This window comes from Stegodyphus dumicola, chromosome 4, assembly GCF_044657685.1.
Source record: "Stegodyphus dumicola isolate Sdum_Otavi_A_Nest chromosome 4, ASM4465768v1".
In the NCBI taxonomy this organism is placed as follows: Eukaryota; Metazoa; Arthropoda; class Arachnida; order Araneae; family Eresidae; genus Stegodyphus; species Stegodyphus dumicola.
This window is the reverse complement of record NC_140771.1, coordinates 177,880,568-177,902,145: the sequence shown is the minus strand read 5'-3', so window position 1 is coordinate 177,902,145 and position 21,578 is coordinate 177,880,568. Positions and strand designations below refer to the sequence as shown.

The 21,578-nt window shown below is 36.7% G+C and overlaps 1 protein-coding gene across 10 annotated transcripts in view; it reads right to left on the bottom strand.

Moving 5' to 3' along the window:
- The window catches only part of LOC118184465 (gamma-tubulin complex component 4-like), a 139,995-nt gene that overhangs the window by 92,062 nt on the left and 26,355 nt on the right, over positions 1 to 21,578 (bottom strand). For all 10 annotated transcript variants that reach the window (XM_085815829.1, XM_085815831.1, XM_085815826.1 and 7 more), the window contains one exon: positions 1,335 to 1,467. In XM_085815829.1, the coding sequence (XP_085671955.1) occupies positions 1,335 to 1,467 (133 nt within the window). The remainder of the gene's footprint in view (positions 1 to 1,334; positions 1,468 to 21,578) is intronic.

Genomic DNA, 21,578 nt, shown 5'->3' with positions numbered 1-21,578 from the left:
TTTGTCTATTCAATGATTTTGTCCATTAGAAACACATAAATAAAATTGTAAAACATCTGAAATATCATCTGCATGCATACAGGTAGAATACCGGTATAATCTGCATACATACAGGTAGAATAATAGTATAATTAAAACAAAGGATTTTCCCTGTCAAATTCGGTAAAACTTCTAATGAACTCAAATTTTTACCACAGTTGAATTCACTACATGAGTTATATGAAGAAGAATCCAGGCAACCAAAAGACATCTCTGAATCTGTATCAGAATTCATTTCATCTTCTAGCAACAAAGTATTTTCATCATATTCTCTCATAATTCGCTGCAGGAAAAAAATTACGTAAGATAGTTTTTAATTTAAAAGCCTTGTCTGCAACAAAGTGAAAGTTTCATGAGGAGGAAAAAATTCCAGTTCATGAATGAAACCTTTGCAATAACATGAAGAAAGTGTGCCCTCTATTGAAAGATATTGAATCTAAATAGTTTATTTGCATAAGTATTAAAAATACGAGAAAATAGGGAAAAAAAAAGGAAACTCAGAAAATACCAATTCCTGTATGCTGTATGGCAAAGCAGTTGGAGTCAACTTTGAGTAGGCTGTACACCATATGTGAAAATCTGTTAAGGAGTTAATAAAAGAAGTTTTTCATTGTGACGACAATGCTCCTCAATCATCAATCAAATTAACCGATGGCGAAATATCTATTATGGTTCTAGATTCAGAAAATACTGCTACCGATATTGAAGAAAGTGACAGAAAGGTTAATGAAAGCGAAAAAAGTTTGATTGACAAGTCAATCGGGATTCTAGACGCAGCAATTACAGGACTTCAACAATGGACCTTTGTAACTGAACAAGAAATTATGTCTGTCTATAGAATTAAAGAGAAAGTATTAGCACAAAAAATGAAGCAACTTAAACAACTTTGAAAGAAATGTTTAATAAAGCAAACAAATAAATATTAAGTTTTTTACCTAAATTTTTATACCCTTTAGATCATAAATGCTTCATTGTTTCATAAATCACGATTTCATATTTTAAGTTTATTATTTCTACATGCCATCTTACTAGATTTAAACTGATGATCTAATGTCCAGAAAAATCCGGAATCCGGAATCACGGAAGTCCTGACAAGTCCGGATCTCGGACTTCGTACTGTATTTGCGTTATTCCACTCCAAAGAGAAAAAAGATTTGATTAAATTCAGTTAAAAAAACTATCCATAACATATAAATAAAAAAATGTAACAAATACGTAAGCAAAAAAAAAAAAAAAAACTCTCTGTGTGTGAAAAGATCATATAACAAAACATTTACAAAATATATTTTGCTTACATTTATCATCTGCCTTGTGAAATTTGTGTTTTTTAACAAATTCCCGAAGGAATTTGCATTTTGAACCTAAAGGAAGCAATCTTTCAAGAATATCTCTTTCAGCAGGATGGATATTTGGAATGCAAGAAGAAACCTGGAAAGGAAATAAAAATTTAAAAATAGATTAAGACACAATAACAGTGAATATGATTACACTATTCATAAGCTACAGATAATTTAACTAACACTGAACTATGACCAATATTAAAAGCACTTTTTGCAGGCTAAAAAACTTTGAAAACAATAGATATGTACACTGACAACCTTGGACAGCAATACATGAAGCAACACGTCTAGGTACAGAGTCAGTGAGACTACAGCTGTATAGTCAGTGAGACTACAGTCAGTGAGACTACATATCCAGAGGAATGGCTCACCATTTGCCACAGTTTGTCTTCTGAACGTGGCAATGGCAGGGTCTACAAATGGCATCCAATTACATCCCAAATAAGTTTGATTGGTGAGTGATCAGGAAAAAATGCTGCCCAAGGAAGCATCTGTACACTTTGCAGAGCACGTTGGCTGATGCAAGCAGTGTGTGGTCAGGCCTTATCCTGCTGATAAAGGACATTGGGCACTCTCTGAAGGTAGGGGAGTGTCACTGGCCACAGCACATCATCCATGTATCACTGGGTCATCATAGTGCCCTGAAGATGAAGTGGAGAGGACCTGGAATCGTACGCAATTGCACCGAAAACCATTATATTGCATGGTGGGGGATTCCACAATTGCTGCCAGACTGGACTTGTCTCCACATAGATGCCACACTCGTATGTGGAAACTATAATTGGAGAAACAGAAGCATGACTCATCTGAGAACACGACCCTGTGCTATTCCATCGTCCACATCGCTTGAGCCCAACACCATAGCAAATGTCGGCATCTATGATGTGGTCAATGGAAATCTTCTTAACGGACGCCATGAGTGCAGGCTACTAGCCACCAATCGATGGCAAATGGTTTTGGTTTATATGGGAACATCCAGGGTGGCTTGACATTCTGCAGAATGGGGGTAGAAATGGCTTATAGGCTTGTCAGTGGTCGACCACTTGTCAGCAGATGTGTCACTCTGGCTGCATCCTGAAACTTGCCACATCTCCTTGTTCCAACCATCATCGCCACAGCCAGTGCACTGTGGACGAATCCAGATGTGCGTCAGCTGAGATTTACCGTATATACCAAACAGCTCTTCTCAGTCTGATTACCATGCCCCTCATAAAATCGTCTGTCTGCTAGAACTGCCTCTGTTAACAACAGCCTGACATTCTCTGCTATTACATGTGTCTTTGAGAAACAGAAATAACGGCATGAAAATTTAACATTCTGTCTGTTCCTTCCCTTACATCTTCAATGTGGGCTCAAGAGCAGTGCATTTCACATAATTCACATAACTCAGTTACATGCATCTACCCTGAAATTTGCATAATTTTCGGGCCTTCTTGGTGTTGCATTTTCAATGCCGAGTAGTGTATATCAAATATTTGTAATTTTATTTTTTAATATTTTGGGAGGTATACAGTTCATTAATTATTTATTAAAAACTGTAAATTTTCATCTTTGAGTTGATTAATGCAATTATAACTTAGTCATTTTAAAATTTTGAGAAGTAACAAAGTCTAATCAAATGGAACAAAAATCTACATTTTAATTGACGGTTTAGTAAATCATTTGTACAATTTACAGATAATGTAAGACTGCAGAGTAAAGCTGCTTGAATTTTAACCTTCAGATAGAACTGATGAGAAGCTGGCTAACAAATTCAGTAAAGTAGTGAGCGTATTCAGCCACATACAAAAAAGGTTCTGGATAGAAATCTTAGCCATAGACCATTCATTATAACTGCTGTTAAAACAGAATCTCTGATGGTTGATTGGAATTCTTATTGACTCTGCATTTCAGCCTCACATTATGTTGAAGGGTGGGAATGTAAAAATACACCATATCTGACCATTCCTGTCTCAAGTTCTGGAAGAAACCACTGTCTAATCTGCAAGATAAAAGCTGTAAGAAGTTGGTTATATATTTATATTAGCCACCCAGACGGCATAGTGGTTACGGAAGCCTACTGCAGTACCGAAGGGCCCGAGTTTGAATCCTAGAGATGGTTTAACTGTCCATACCTTCACAAAAAATAATGGTGGCCACCTACTAGGTGCTTTTACAGTAAAATGTCTACCACTTCTGGCCTTAGGAGTGGCCAATGTTGAATAGGCAACTGCCCACCACTGGATTAAATATATATATATATTTAACAGCTAAAACATAGAAATCAGACAGTGTGCAAATTATCTAGGTAATCTGCCAATTAATTAGGCTAATTAGCTCTAGATAATCTGCAAATTACCTATTAGGCACTCATTAATGCAAAAATAAGATTTTTGGTTGAATAAAAGCAACATTTTTGTACATTTTAATCAATACTCAGATAAACAAATCAGTAATGCCATGGCATTTAAGTTTTACTAGTGAAATGTAATTTAGTTTCTTTCTTTCCTTTCTACCTCTTTTTGCCATGAGGTTTGTTCATTCCAGAATTTCTGTAAATCTGAGTAACAAGCATTTTTACTGGAAAGTTTTTTCTAAGCTGTAATGTATGTTGGAATGTTAATTTTGAAAGACATTAAGTGTTCTGAATTGTGATGTATATTCAAATTTTAAATCTAGAAAGATCACAATTTAACTGTTTGAAACTGTAGCTAAATCTACAGCCAAGCAAATTTGAGCAAAAGATGAAAGGTTAGACCATAGGGTATATTTTGCAGTACTACAGTGCTGTCGAGAAGATGAGAGTAGTACTAATATGATATATGAATTCAGTAGGAGCAGTTGCAGGCAGAAAAGACATCAGATACAATATCTCATTTTTAGAACAAATGCAATGACTATAGATAAAGATTAGGAAAGATTTTACCCAATTAAAATAAAGATAAATGGTGGATAAAAATAAAAGGGTTGTAGTAAAATAAATAAATATGTTATAGTGAAAAGCATTATTAGTGTGCTCAAATACTAAAAGATGCCTTTTTTCTTAAAGGTTAAACTGAAAAGATGGATTATGTAAGATTTTAAATAAGAAATCAGACTTAAATTTAAAAAAAAAAAAAAATGTAAACAAGCTACGAGTATTAGAATTGCAGGTTTTAATGCTTTTCAGAAAGGCCATCTGAAGACTTTTATTCAAAGTTCATCTTCTGGGTGGGGCAAATGTGATATTTATAAGTTTTACTAGCAAAACATTATTTACTTCTTTCCTTTCTGTCTCTTTTTGCCCCGGGGTTCGCTCATTCCAGAATTTATGTAGATTTGAGTGGCAAGCAGTTTTACTATAGAGGGATTACAAATATGTGGGTTTTGGCCTGCTGTCTACTGCTGCCTTGCTGAGTAAGTGTAGCACAGTTATGCTGGTTTGGATGTAGATATTGTAGATTGTGGTTAGATACAGATTTGGCAAGTCATGTGCTTTTCAGCTTCTGTCACAGTCTAAGAGATGCTTATAGCATTTAGTCAAGTTAGATTAAACTGTTAAAATTTACAGCAATTATGGAAATAGTTTGTATTTGAACCAGGTCCAGTTGGCTAGTAACTTTATGTTTGTACATTTTAATGTCTGTTTACTTAGAGAAATTCTTGTAATGATAACTCCTTTTGGAATTTAGATAACACCTTATTTTTATTGAAAGATAAATAAATAGATGAGTTACTTGTACCCATAGCAGGTGTTACAATATTAGGTACTTACTCCTAATTGAAAAACACATATTTTTATTCCATTAAGTATATTGTTACTTTTTTTTCTGACACCAGCTGTTGCATTATTTTCTTCCTTTGGTACATTCGTTACGGGCTTCGTGCGGATTTCGAGTGAATAATGACAACACTACTTGATAAAGTATAGAAACACACTTGATTGGCCAGTAATTTTATGACCACTGCAAAATCACATTTTACAGTCGTCAAAGATCTACTATAAACACGCTGACTCAATCAGCGACACAGCCTCCAGGTTATCAGGCTATAACAGCGGAGACAGCTTCACTGCAAAGCAGAGGACAGCTCCTGACTTGATCGTTCTTGGAACTCTGCGTACTTTAGAGACTCTCCATGCTACAACTCGCGATGCACTTGGGAGCTGTGCTCGGATCAGTCGTTGCCGGAGCTCAACACACTCTCTCGATGATGCACTAACCGCCATACACTAGGAGACTCTTTCTGTGCACTCGACGACCCACTCGGCACTTGCTGGCCAGCTATCAACTCGATCGACTGCGCACGGACTGACTAACTCATGACAATCTCGTACTCACTCTCTGTGTAGGAGCAGGGTTTATATAGTTTTTGGCTTGTGTTCGAGAACATTTTGGGCTAAACCGGTAAGAATTCGTTCCAGAAGGTTCTCCATCTGTCCCTGGCATATCGCCAATTTTGTCGTCAAACAGGCGATTTCTCACCAAATGTGGCAATCCTGCCTTCCCTTGCTGTTTTATGGCAACCCTAAACCTGCTTTGCGGAGAAGCTATCTGACCACGCCTGTACATTTCGTAACACTGCCCCCTCCCAAGGACTGCACGTCCCGGGCAGTACAATCCTTGGTCAGAAGCATAATTCGATACAAACAAATAACATAACTAAAGAAACCTTTATACTACATACAAATTTTACACAGAAACTAGATAAGAAAACTCATGCACAATAATTATGAGCAGGGTTGTGGAATCGGAGTCATGGAGTTGGACAGATTTTGGGGTAAAAGGAGTCGGAGCTGGAGTCGCCTAAAACAATTCGACTCTGACTCGGACTCGAGTTTTTGTCAGACAATTTGAATTTGAAATGAAATTAAAATGCATTGAAAAAAATTAATGACAACCTAAGTTATTATTTTTATTTATGAACTATATACATTAATAAATAGTTATTTTCTATTTTATTGACATATTAATAAATAAATATAAGGAGGATGGATGTGATATCTGCCATTAGTGATTAAACTGATTCATTTAGTTACAAATCTCGCTGGTAAATTTAGGTAAACAGCAATAGCAGCAAGAACTCCCAAAATTGATGCCATTCTTAGGAAGCGAGCAGGAAAAGGAGCAATTATTGATCAAGCAACACAATAAAGATGTACATATTTGATGATAAAGAGGTTGTTAGAATTAAGAACTTTTTTAGAAGATGTAGATAACCGTAGTGTGGAATGATCTTGCAGAACTGGAAACTCTTCTTTCTACACTGTATATAGCAGCAAAAAAAGCTACAATCTGAAGAATTAAGAGGAGGCAAGAATGGAAGAATGTGATGTTTGTTCTTTCTGAAAATAGAAGGTTTATTGCAGAAGGAATCATTTCTTCAATGAAGAAAAGAGAAACTAATTTGCTAGACAATGAGATCTTGTTGGGTTCAATATATGTAGATCACCGAATTTTGTTGGACGACAAACAGATTAAGAAGGCGAAGAAAGCCATCTATGAACTTTCAATAAGAATGAAATTATTTTGAGAACAATTGGAGTATTCAAATCAGAACAGTCAAACTGCAGACATTGCAACTGAGTCTTTATCATCCTCTTCCAGTGATGAATTAGATTTTGAGAAATATTTTTGGATAATATTGAAAAGGCTAAGGCAAAATGAATGAAAATAAAGAACCAAGAGCCTTTAAATATAAAAATGAAAAAATACAAACAAGATTTCTACATGGCCTTTGAAGAAATAGAGAAATTTGATTGCGGTTGCAAGACACTTCTTTTAGAATTCTTTTTTTCTTGATTTCCAACAAGTCGCAGAGTCCCTTGAACACAGCCAAAGTGAAGTTCCTGCCTTGGTCGGAATGAATCTGGAGGGGGGTCCCAAATCTGGACACCCAATTGTAACCAAACTTCAGCTGTCATGACAGCCTCTTGATCTGGAACTGGATAAGCTTCGGGCCACTTCGTAAAGTAATCCATGACAAGGAGGATGTATTTGTTGCTATCTGTGTTCTGAGGAAAAGGTTCAAGTATGTTGAGGGCAATTCGCTCAAAAGGTGCTCCTACATTTTATAGCTGCAGCCTTCCTCGGCTACATTCTTTCGGTCCTTTCCTGGCTGCACAAGCATCACAAGATTGGCACCACTTCTCAACATTGTTTCTCACCGAACTCCATAAGAAGCGCTCTCGGACCTTGTTTAGTGTCTTCATATAGCCGAAATGTCCTCTTGTTGAGCTGCTGTGTATTTCCTATAACTGCAGCCTTCCTCAGCTATGGTCCTTCAGTCCTTTCCTGGTTGCGCAAGCATCACAAGATCAGCACCACTTCTCAACAACGTTTCTTGCCAAACTCCAGAAGAAGCACTCTCGAACCTTGTTTAATGTCTTCATATAGCCGAAATGCCCTCCTGTTGAGCTGATGAGTATTTTCTTCAGAACAACAGGTATTCGGTTTCAAGGAAGCAGCAGCTGCCATCTCTTATTAGTTCCATCGTCGCTTTCTCATAGTCGATATAAGACTCCATTTCGGAAGTGGAGTGAATCCCAGAGAGTCCAGTAGCTTTTAATTGTAGGACTGAAAATGGAAATGTCCTGCCACTTTGATTTTGTACTGGATGATTCTTTCAGTTCTATTATTGACCTAATGTCAAGATCCGCTAATTGGTCTTCTCTAACTTTTTCATCACTCCACGGATCTGGATCAGTTGATGTTGAAGATGTCACTTGCCAGATACTCGGATTCACCAACCCGTACTTAGCCTTGGCTCTTGAACGATGGCTGCAGTGTGCAGAACAAGGCTTCCTGGATAAAGCCTCAACATTTCTGTGGGAGGAGCCATATTCCTAGAGTTTTTGAATCCATCTGGCTATTTGTCCTTTAGGATTTTTGAAATTCAGTAGCCAGGTTACAGAAACCTGGTCAGTCAGCAATAAGAATTTTCTGTCATAATGATGGAAATGTTCTATGGCCTTTACGATAGCAAGCAATTCTTTACGGGTGACACAATAATTCCTTTCCAGTTTGGACAAGCACTTATTTGAATAGACTGTTACTTGCTCTTGACCCTTAATCATCTGAGAAAATACAGCTCCCACACTTTCGTTGCTTGCATCTGTGTCTAATATAAATTGTTTGTCGGTCTGGGAATACGCGAGCACGGGCGTAGATGTTAATGTTGCCTTCAACTGATTAAAAGACTTCTCGCACTCCTCAGTCCAGACGAATTTTTGTTTACTTTCTGTTAATTTATGCAGAGGCCTTGCAATGTTGAAGAACTCCTTCCTGAATTTTCTGTAATAAGTACAGAGTCCCAGGATGCTCCGTAGTTGATGAATATCTACAGGATGTTCCCAGTCCTTAACTGCCAACACCTTTTCTGGATCTGTGCGGACACCTTCGGCAGTTACGAGGTGCCCGAGATAGACAACTTCACTGGGGAACACATTGCACTTCAAAGGACTCAGTTTAAGGTTAGCATCTCTCAATTTCTGGAACACCTTCCTGATATTTTCTAGATGTTCCTCGAAAGTATGGCCCACTATAATAATGTCGTCTAAGTAGACCAGACAGAATTCGTAAGATAGACCACGAAGCACTGTCTCCATCAGGCGTTCAAATGTTGCAGAGGCGTTACAGAGTCCAAAAGGCATAACTTTAAACTGCCAGAGTCCTTGACCTGTAGTGAACGCAGTTTTCTCTCTATCATCCGGATGAATTTCCACTTGCCAGTATCCACTCTTGAGGTCCAGACTGAAAAACCACTTGTGTACTGCCAGGGTGTCTAGAGTATCGTCAATCCTGGGAAGAGGGTACCTGTCTTTCTTAGTAACATTATTTAGTCTCCGGTAGTCAACACGAAATCTTATCAAGCTGTCTTTCTTCCAGACGAGAACTATAGGAGATGCCCATGGACTTGTGGATGGTTCAATGATATAATTTTGTTGCATCTCCTTCAGAAGATTTCCAACCTCTTCCTGTTTTGCGAATGGTAGACGTCTGGGATGCTGTTTTATCGGAGAGTGATCCCAGTATTAAGTCGTTGTTGCATCAGTTCTGTGCAGCCAACATCTCTGGATGTCCTAGAAAATAGATCTTCAAATTCTTTAATTGTTTTCTCTGCCGCACACCTTTGTTCGTGGGTTAAATTTGCCCTCTGCAGAAGTTCTTCCATTAATTTCCTAATTGCCTCAGTCGGAATTTCAAGTGGGGGCTTGAAATACTTGACACAAGTAACTGGAGTGCATGCTGGTAGCACTTCACCCTTTTGGATGTTTCTCGGTCTGTGGCTAACATTCGCCCCTCTCACAGGGATGAAATCTTTCGAAAGGTCTACTAATGCGGAGGCCACTAATACCTCTCTTGGGCTACTTTCAGGGTATTCAATTAGTCCAAATCTGAAGCTATTCTTTTCTATGGAGCTGGCTATTAATAATTCTGTCATCGGAGGAATTGTGACATCTGTTTTTGTTGTTCCTTGGTGAGCTGAGGGAATGCTGCTCTTCATTTCAAGCACAGTTATATCTTCTTTTGCAGAGCATATTTCGTTACGTTTAAAGTCCAACGTAAAGTTGTACTTTCGCAAAAAGCCCAGTCCGAGTATTAATTCGTCTGCAATGTTTGCGACGAAAGCTAAATACTGGTTGGTCTTATTTCCGAAGGTAATGGTGATGTTAATTTTACCTTCAACGGGAATCTTATCACCTGTCATTGCTTGTAAAGTCACACAGGGCGGAGTCCAGAGCAACGTTTTGCTCAATTCTCCAGCTACATCTGTTCTCACGATGGTTACATCTACTCCCGTATCTATGATCATCTTACAAGTCTGCTTATTCATGTATCCTTCAATGAACAGTCTGTTATCTCCGCCACTCATTGAAGAGATTTGAAAAACTTTCAAAGGGATTGCATTTTTACCTGGCAACCTCCGCCCCACGAGATTGCCGCATTTTAGTTTCCCTGGTTTTGTTTCGCAGGAGCTCTCTCCCAGTCTTGATTCACGTGACAGTTCTTGCTGAGATATTCTTCCAATCCGCAGTTCCAGCACTTGATGATTTTCCTCCCAGTATTGTTTTTATTAGCTCTTCTTAACACCTCCCGAATCTTTTTTACTTCTTTTTTACTTCCTTATACGAAGTAAAAAGAATATATCGTAATTGTGAAAAGTTTCAGGGAGCAAATTTCAACGAAAATATACATTTTGACTGCTATCGAATGCAATTTAACGATGTTTTTGCGTAATATCTGTACGTAAGGACAGAATAAAAGACTCGTTTCCTCCAAAAAAATTATAAAACTGCTTTAAAATTAATTCTGAAGAGAATTTTTCGTGGCGTCTGTACAAACGCACGTATCTCGCATAACTCAAAAACGAGTAGCCTCAGAACATTGAAATTTTGTATATAGACCTGCTATAACATGTAGATGTGCACCTCGTATTTTGGTTGCAATCGGCCGCACCAAACATATATAAATATATTTATATATATATCCACTCTGTTACCCGGCTCAGTGATCTCAGTTTCTTTACTTTTATATGTTTGTAAATTGTACATTTTTTGCGCTTTAAAAATGATTAAATTATGTTGTTTTTATCTTCGGTTAAGGTTTTTATGCCTTTAGTAAATCTGTATGCAATATTTTTAGAATTATCAACAATTTTAAAGTTGTTTAAGTGCCCCTAAGCCTTTTTTTTATGGCGGCCATTGATTGTTTACATTTGAAACAGCAGACTAGTGGATTTGTTGCCAATCTGGAGAAACTTAGCTTCGCAACAACAAAGATAACGCCTTCATTTATTATTGCCAATTAAATTATGCTTAATCCTTTCTGGAATTTTCTTGAGGAAATAAGTGTTTAAGATTTACTTCATAATTTTGAATATAGATATTTTGAGTTTTTATGTATTTTTGCCTTCTCGCGAAGTGAGAACTGAATTAATTGAATGAGAAATACTCAATCGTCTGTGAAAAACTGTTTCTTTTTTGTTTTATTTGCTTAATTTCTTTTATACATCATTCTAGCTTTATTATAGTATTTGAATAAAACATAAGGCAACGATTAGATAATTCTATTCTTTAAATGATATAAATTTTGTGCATTATGAGTTATAATATGAACAAAACATAATATTGAAGGGGAGTCATCACTTCTGCGTAACACAAAAAGTGAGAATTTTAGCTGATTTTCAAGTTTTAATAAGTCAAATTGTTTTGGTCCTATATATATGAAATTTTCAGTGTGTCATCTCTATACATACATGATTACCTTTCTTGATTTATTTTACTTAATAGTGTATAAGAATTTGTTTTATAAAGAAAAAATTAACTGTATTTTCCGAAAATTTAAAATTTGTACTGAAGCACTGCGCGCAATCTAACAGTAATACAAATTTAGTTACAGTAATAATTTTTAAGTGAATCTAGCGCCAGGGTGTCGCTATGGTAAACAAATACTAGAGTGAATTTTAAAGAATGCATTTATTCTATTGTGGTTTATGCGCTGTCGGTGAAGTAGATTTAATTCAATCCAATAAGTTTAAATGAAATGAAAGAAAAAATGCATATAATTTAATATTCCGTACAAGGAAGTCATGTGGTGTACACATCAGATTTTTTAGTTTCGAGCACCAAATTTTGGATCTTCTATTTGAGCCACTCTACTAGGATGGCGATCTCTGAGTCGCTCATTGAGCCGACTCGAACTTCATAGCGTAGACCAAGGCAGATTTCGGGTCTTTCAGATCTGCTAATTTCAGAGCTTTCTGAATTTTCGCATCCTTAACGGCATCAACGAAATGTATCAAGGCCAGATTTTCTCGGACATCAGGTGGACAGTCCGCATATGCTTGATGCGCCAACCTCTTGATGTTAGTCGCCAATTCTTGAAGGCTTTTCGTGATTTTCTGCTGGCGAGATTTCAACTGCAGATGGCTACAGCCCTTTGTGCATTTTCCCCCGAATCTCATTTCCAGCGCATTTGACAGGGTATTGAAGTTTGAAATCTGGTCTTCAGAGAGGATCCCTAAGATGTCTGCAGCATCTCCTCGGAGTGTCGCAGCCAACCGCGAAGTCTTCGTGATGGAGTCTCACTTGTTATTTTCTGCCACAATGGAAAACTGGGTCTTATTTACCCTACATGATGATTTTCCATCGTATGTGCTTGGTTTGATTACCGTATGAGAGTACACTGGGGGAACCTTGAAATCTTCAGCTCTGTTCTTGGGCTCAGTCCGGTTTTCTTTCGAAACATCTACTTCTTTCCAGAACTTTCTCAATTTTTTTTCAAATCGTACTTCCGCAGCTGCTATTTTTGCTCCAGTATCCTCTCTAAGCTCCACGATCTCGCTTTTAATCTTTTCTTGTTTCATTTCCATCTGTTCGAATTTCTCTTGCATCTTTTCTTGAATGGTTTTATTTCGCTCTTGATTTCAGACTTTATCTCCTCCTGTCCGGCTTTTATCTTGGCTAAGAAGTCTATCAAAGTCTTCGTTTCCTCCGTCATAGCTTTCCTCTGTAGGCGGGGGTCACTGGCATTCACTAGCAAATCCCACTTCAGACTCCAGTTGTAACATTATATATATATATATATATATATATATATATATATATATATATATTTTGTACATTCGTTACAGGGTTTGTGTGGATTTGGAGTGAATAATGCAGCATACTTGATGAAGTATCAAAACACACTTGATTGGCCATCAATTTTAGGACAGCTCCAAAATCATGTTTTACAGTCGTCGAAGATCTACTATAAACATGCTGACACAATCAGTGATACAGCCTCCAGGTTATCAGGCTATAACGATGGAGACAGCTTCACTGCAAAGCACCAGAGTACAGCTCCTGACTCTGCTTGATTGTTCTCGGAACTCCACACACTCTCGAGACTCTCCACGCTACAACTCCCGATGCACTTGACAACACACAGAGCACAGCTCCCGACTCCACTTGTCAGTCGCTTCTGAAGCTCAACACACTCTCTTGATGATGCACTAACCGCGATACACTACAAGACTCTTTCTGTGCGTTCGACGACCCACTTGGCACTCGCTGCCCGTCTGTCAACTCGATCGACTCTGCGCGGATTGGCTAACTCAAGACACCAACTAGCTCGTTCTCACTCTCCGCGTACCAGCAGGGTTTATATAGTTTTGGCTTGTGTTCGAGAACATTCTAGGCTAAACCGGTAAGAATTCGTTCTAGAAGGTTCTCCATCCGTCCATGGCATATCACCAATTTTGTCATCAAATGTGGCAATCCTGCTTTCCCTTGCCATTTTATGGGAACCCTAAACCTGCTTTGCAGAGAAGCTATCTCACCCCGCCTGGACATTTCGTAACAATATTCTTATTATTACAGCTCCTGATTTTTAAACACCAAGTCGATACCAGGATTGTTTATTTCTCATAAACACTTTGTGGCTGTTATGTTTCCATGAATGCTTTTAACATGATTCTCATGCATTTTCTCAAGTAATTTTGCCATATGAACTTTGCAAAGTAAAACTCACAGCGATGATACACTATGCCTCATTGACATTTATTTCACCACTCAGAAAAGCATCACTGTTTTTCACCATTCTGTGTATGAGCAGCTGTAATTGGATGAACAAAATGACATTTATAGTTCACAATAAAATGTCTGTAACTGCTTTTTCCAGTTACTGTTTTATGCTCACCAACAATTTGAATACAATTTCAGTCTCTCTTGTACATAGTTGATGATTTTTGCCATGAATATTACTACCTCTCTATTTACAATTTGAGCAAGAAAGAATTCACTTCCTTAGCATAAAACACCAAATATCCAGTATTGTAGAAGAACCCTGTCAACATTTTTCCCCGCCCTCCATATGAATATATTTTCATTTATGGCCAGTTTTTTCAGAGTTACATATTTACTTATTTGGTTGTTCAATTAGGCATAGAGAATATAACTCTCTCATCCAGTCAATATGTACTTTTGTAAAGGCTGAATTGCTTCTCTCACCACTTATGCAACATTAGTTCCTCTGCCCAACAGTAAATAATCGATTCACTGTTACAAATGTTATTCTGAAACCATTGAACCAGTGGTAAAATATATGCTTTCACTGACCATTTCATTTCATTCAAAATGTATGTTTTCATTGACATGTTGTTTTATTTAATGGCCATTTTCCCATATTTGCATGTAAGGTAAAATGCATTTCTCTTGAAAGAAAGCTATTATTCACCTCTCAGTAAATCAAGCATTTTAAACTTTTTTTTTTAGGAAAAGAATACATTAACACATGAAATAGTCAGAATTCTTCTTCTGATGAAAGAATTATGAATCATCATAAATTGTTAAAATTATTTGAAAAAATAAAGCATGCTTTACTTGGTGCACTTCTTGTCATGAACTAACGACAGGGTGAATCTGAAAAAGTGGGCAAAACTTTACATGGTGACAGAAGACAGCTATATGAGCAATATTTATCATAGAATGTATGGTCAGAACACAAACGGCGAGCTGCTACGTGCCATTGTAAATGGTATAAAAGGGTCAATCTTCTCACCTAACAGCATTTTCTACTGTGGATTGCCGAGAGGATGGCTGGTTATACAAACCACGAAATTTCTTGGGTGATGGATTGGTGGAAGTGGATCCATAGCTTGGCCACGAAGATCAACAGATCTCTCATGTTTGGACTTTTTCCTGTGGGGCCATATGAAAAATCTAATCTACAAGTATCCCACTGAAACTGATGTGGATCTAGTTGCCAGGATCCTCATTGTTGCCGGCAATATTAGCGAAATGCCTGCTGTCTTCACAAATGTGCATCAATCCCTATGCCGCAGGTGTGAAGCCTACATTACAGTTGGTGGAAGGTATTTTCAATAATTTCTTTGAGCTTGTACATCAGTTATATTCCTGTTAATAAAATGTTTTCTGAAGTATCTCCTCTCACTGTGATGTTATTCTTTACATGTGCCAGTGGAAAACTATCCTTTAACATTTCATCGCTTGCCTTCCGTTCACACATTCTGTCATGAATATTGCTCATACTGCTGTCTATCACTTCCTAAAATTTTGCTCAGATTCACCCTGTATAAATAATCCCCCTTAGGACTGCCAGCCATTTGAAGGTTTGCATCGGTGATTTATTGATAACCTCGGTGCCATTTAAAAAACTGGTCATCATGTCAGACATAGCCAAACAAAAGTCATACGAATATGGAATCGGTGGATGCAGAAGGCAATAATTGAAGGGACAGACAGAAGCAACATCTGAAACCATATCACAAAGAATGCTGACTGCATAAACAATTCAACATTGTTTACAGTACAATGGACTGTCCACAAGGAGTCCGTTGCTTCTTTTACCTTTAATTTCGGTTATTGAATTTGCAAGTTAATGATTTTAGTTAAACTGAATTACTGCAATGAATTAATTCTACGAATCATAAGAATATTGGGACATTGTATTTAATTTTTGGAGCTTGATCAGCTATGGTTGGGACATCAGTAAGAATAATTATTCAAACTAATTTTGATCAGACTGAAGATTAAACCACAAGTTATGGTATTAAACCACAGGTCCTGCCCCAAGTGTTATGGTATGGGGTGTTAATTCCACTACTGCACTCCCTAGTATACATTATCAGCACACTTACCAGCCAATATTATATCTCTGAGGTTTAGCAGCTTGTTTTCCTTCCTAACTTTTAGGGCTTGCCCACAGCCACATTTCAATAAAACAGTGTGTGACTACACATTGCACACAATATTTCAGGCTTTCTTCTTAGCCCATATTCCAATGTTATCCTGGCCTGCCTATTCTCCAGATCTATTCCCCATCAAACATGTCTGGAGAATGATTGAAGAACGCTTAACTCGGCATGACGTACTTTCGGTACATAAGAAGAACTTTGGCTATGTGTGGAGGCAGCAAGGGCTGCTATTCCCCAACAATAAAGTCTCTTTCACTCAGTGCCATGGCATGTAGTAGCAGTTACTGACCAAATGTGGAGGCAACACTCATTACTGACACACTCATCTTCTTTACCTCAAAGAAGGCTGTATTTTAAATGAATTAACATTGACACTATGTATAGTCTTTGAAATAAATTTGACTTTGTCATCTCTTGTTCTTCTTTGTGTTGCTTTTTGGATGGCCTGTAGTATATATCAGTTCACGTTTCATTCACACTGAGTTCATTCACCAACTAGTCTTGAAAGACTATCAGCATTTTTGAATTTTGCAGCAAGACAAGGAGAAATATAACTATTGTAATATTGAAGTCGCATTGCCCATCTCTGTAATATGGCAGAATGTGATGTGGACTTTTGCACATACATATAAGAAGTAAACCCAGCCAGGAGATGTGGAACTGATGCCACTCCAGATTGCCACACTATCAGATGAGCAGTGGACATAGACGAAAGCAGACGTACTTTCTCAACCATGAAGCAGACGGGTTTTACAGGAGTATCGGACGAAAATGTTGTTCCAGTTGTTAAATAGTGTTAAGCTAACATCTAAGGATATTTTAACTTTGTGCCAGAGATGACGAAATATAGTGTGTGCTAGGACTACATAAACTGTTCTGTGAACTATGTACAGACTATCATATTCTTGTGCGGTTGCCCATCAACTTTTTACCAAACCATAGCTAGCCAGTTTTCTTATTTTATCCAAATAGCTTAGTTAATAGTAGTATAGTTTAAACTTTGTATTGTGCTCTTTGTTTACACCACATACAACAGTGGGTTAAGATCTGTAATCAACTCGATATTTCTTCCAAACACCCAACACTCAAACTTCTTTCATGACCACCTAACGGACAGCATACGCCTTACGTTCAATAGTCAACCAGTTCTGTTGAGCTATTGAAAATTTTTGACTGGCAAAGCTAATAAGATGAAAATTGACTTTCCTGTCTCTTTGTGATAAACATAAATCAGCTGCATAGGAGCTAGAGTCAGATTGGATTGTGTATGGTTTTTTTCGGATCTGGCACGTAAAGTTGTGGTGCTTCAAGCAGTTGATGTTTCAGATTAGGGAAAGTCAACCTGGTCCTCACCACATACTAGTGGGCAATTAAAGCTTTAATGGTGGGTGGTAGAAGTTTTTGCCCATCCGATAATGAAAATCTAAGTGGCTCTCTGTCTCCTGTTTTCCTATATTTATAAAGCTTTGCCTGTTTCCATATTTTTATAAGGCTTCTTTTAGATGCTGTTCTGTGACTATAGTATACAAAATGGAATTATCACATCTTAACACAGCGTGAGGCTAGGAGAAAGTTTCCTAAAGAAATAAATTTATCCTTTTCCTATTACTGAAGGATTCCTAGCTGAAACATTTTTGCAGGAACCGATGTCCCAGCTAAATATGCAGCTAGCTATGCAACACATAAATTTTCCGTCTCTTATAAATACAAACAAAATATAAATAAATGGATAAATTTAACCATAAATATTTTTACTAAGCCATTACTCAAAAACTTACTTTGCATTTAAGCTAAATTAAATTACTGCGAAACCGATGAGAGGTAAGGAAATTATTTTACTACCTACAAAATGGGCAGTAGGTGTGAAAAGGTTAACTACCCCTGTTTTAGATCTTGAAATGTTGTTTCCTCAACGTCTCTGGAAATGGAATTATCTCTGGAATCTTCTTTTTGATAAGCTTCATCGATGATTGAGCTATTTCTGAATTAATTCTTCAAGTAATCATGAGAATAGTTAAAAAGTCTCAAACATTCTTTACGACAAGCTTAGTTTTAGGACTTTCTACAATTTTGATGGCTCATAATGTTTCGGGATCAGGTAATGTCTTCTACCTTTTATCATATACCCTAAATATTTATCTATGAATGTGCAAAAACACATTTCCTTACACTCACTGTAATACTGTTAAGGCACCTCTAGCTTCATGACCTTACATGAGCTTAAATAAAGATACTGGTAGTGTAGTTTGGAATTTAATGGCATGCAATAAGTAGATTGGGAATACATTCATCCTAGTTAGAAGGATCTGTGCGAATTATATGAAGTAACATTTGTTTAAACACACAGTTCGATTTTTCTGTTGAGCCAGTCGATGCAGAGTAACCTGGTGTTGAAAATGAGGATAGGTAAATAAACTTTTTCGAAATTTTTGAATCAATTGTGAGCTAAAGTTAGAAAAAGTAGAAAGACTTATATGACTTCCAGCCAGTTTGAATGATCACCTATTAAATAAAGACAATACTTATGTTTTCTCTCTGAAGGCTGTGAAATTTCATCAATAATATATACATTCATTGTATAAAAGGGATATGGTGTGCAAACAACAGAATTAATCGGAATTTGCTTCATCTCCCTTTCCGGACTTTTTAATTGACATTTCTCGCACCTTTCACAGTAATTTTCTGCATTTTTTGGATATACTCGGTTAGTAAAATGAAAGTTTTATCCTTTTCTTGTTTTACCATGTCTCAATAATTTTTTAATATAAAGCCATGTGCTAATTGAAGGACTTTATTTTGATAATTTTCCAGGAAAATTAACTATTCTATGTTTTCACTACAAATTTTTCTTTATTAAAAATAATTTGTGCCTTAAAAGAAATTCATTCCAGATTCTGCATCTTATGGAGAAGAGGATTGGAACTACTACGAATAATGCCCTGAGAATCATGACAGAGAAGCATCTTCTGCTCCTATCCAGGCCATGCAATTGCAAACAAATATTGAACCTCTGACTCATCGAAGGAAAATAACTGCTCTCAAAGTGGTCAAGAGCTTGATGAGATGTGATTATTTCTGGAAGATGTACAATCCTGCAAAGCTTAGGTTAAAATCCCATGTAACAAGTGAACTGTCTGATTTTTTTTATATCCCTTCTTTTAACAGACAGTCACTACTTGGGACTGGTGCGTTTCTAAAACATTTGAACTCAGCAAATTATAATTTAGACTTGGTTCTGGCAACCAGTAAAAAATCCTACATTGAGACAAAACTGAGGATGAATACTTTGGCCATTATTGAAGAAAGATTTCCAATATTTATTGATTCACAGGCCATTATTAAAGCAATTTCTTCAGTCATACTCTCAAATGATGGGTCTGTTCTAAATTGTCAACTTGTGATAAATTCTCTAATAAACAACAGTTGCAAGGTCTCTGCAGTGGATCCCAAGTCATTGTGGAATCACAGCTAACGAGTCTGATGACACTCTGGCCAAGGCTGGATCTGTCCTTCCTCAACCAAAGCCTCCTGTTTACTATCACAGTGCTAAGAGAATCATTGAAGCCAAACGTAGAGCTCATCTTCGAGAGAGGAATGGGGACTCTGTGAAGAGGAAGATTTGGGGTTCCCTAATGAAGAATCCCATTTCTTGCGACCTAACTAGACCTGTTGGTGTCGTTAACTTTAGTTTAAAAACTGGATATGACTACCTCATAAAACACCTATACAGATCTGGTTTAGAAGACCCTCTAAAAGCTTCCCCATTATGTGATATTGGTGATACAAGCAGTGACCATTTGGAACCTTGTTTTGGGCTTAATGACATGACAATGAATAATGATGTCAAAAATTATTGTACTTTTTTTAAAGTTTCTGAATTGTATTAGGCTGCCAGTCACAAACTAATGGCAGTAATGCCTAGGTCTGGCACAGGATTTAAAAAAATTACCTTTGTTTGGCCTTAAGGTTATTTGCCTCGGAATAATTCTCCATTTTGTTTAGTCCCTCTTGATCCTGCTTAGCAACTGATCAACTAAAAAGATTCATAGTTGCAAGTTTAGTGGTGCCAGCTCTTTCTTTGTTGATTTGTTTTTGTGTTTCCAAGGAGACTAATGATTGACATAAATTCTCTTCTTCAAATATGCGATCCCTATACATCTGGTGTAATTAAACATTGAACATAAAGTTTATCTGCCAACGTGAAAAGAGATTCTACCTGCGAATACAGGCAACTGTTTGGTTTTTTGTAATAAATGGGAATATTTGCTAATGTTGCCTTGACTACATCACCAAATGGAGAACTTAAAAAAATAATTTTACCTTTACTTTCTATTTTTACGTAAGGAGTTAATGCTGTGTTCAAAATTATTATTTCCATACCCAAATCTTTTATTGCTTCTACTTGCTTGCCTTCAACATAAATAGTAATAATTTGCAAAGGACATACTAAATTTTTCATAAGGACACTTGCATAAGCAACAACCGCATAGTCTTTCAGTTTACTTGAAGTGTTAACTTTCATTTTTACTTGCATATTATCATTTTGTTTATTGAACCTATTAAATATATTTCACCTATTCATATAATCTTTAGTCTTTAGTAAACTGCTACTACAAACGTAACATTCTTGCAGGTAAAAAGAATGTTTTTTTTTCATTTACCATTGAACGTTTTCTTGGTGCTAGTGGAATATATTTAAAATTCTTGCTGAATGCATCACAATAACTGGCACATTTTTCACCTCTTATCTCAATGAAAGATGTACCTTTTGCAGTGAAATATCACATTCATTTGCAAATTCTTCCAGCCAACGTTCTCCTCGCTGAACTGCAATATGGGATGCCAGATCATTATCCAATGTTTGAAAAAGTTTATATGAAATAATTAAGCTAATTAAAGACTCAAAATCATTGATGTTTCTGCTTTTACAATAATGTACTCAATGTGACCTTACATGAATGCAAACTGCAAATGAGTTTCCTCCACTAATCTTTTAGCTTGGCAAAAATTTTCTAAACATATAATGTGATGATTCACATTCCTTAATAATTAAAAATCTTTAATTTTTTCATAATCTTTGCAATCATCATCATCTTTAATATATACTATTAGAAGATTTGATACTTTTCTGTTACGCACCTTCCATGCTTCTTGACACCCGTGAAAGAGAAGCCAAATCCATGCTGACATCGAACGATAGTGCCATCTGGATTATTATTACATGTGTGTTTGTGTATCTATTAGCTATTCTTATAATTAGAAACTGTCTACAATTGAAAACCCACCAAAATGTGTCACAGGTGCATAAAGGGAAAGTACCAAAGATTTGTCACCTATCAATTTTAGTAAAATTTCTAACGTACATAATTCATTTGGTACATTCTTAAGCTCAAAAGAACTTTATTGAATCAAAACATAAATTCCATACTTTGTTTAGTTACAGGAATTAATACTGTCTGTACAGCTTTTTCCTTCACCAAAATGAGATCACAGCTTTTAATTACTTTCTTAAACATACTTACAAGCAGTCTTCTAAAAAAT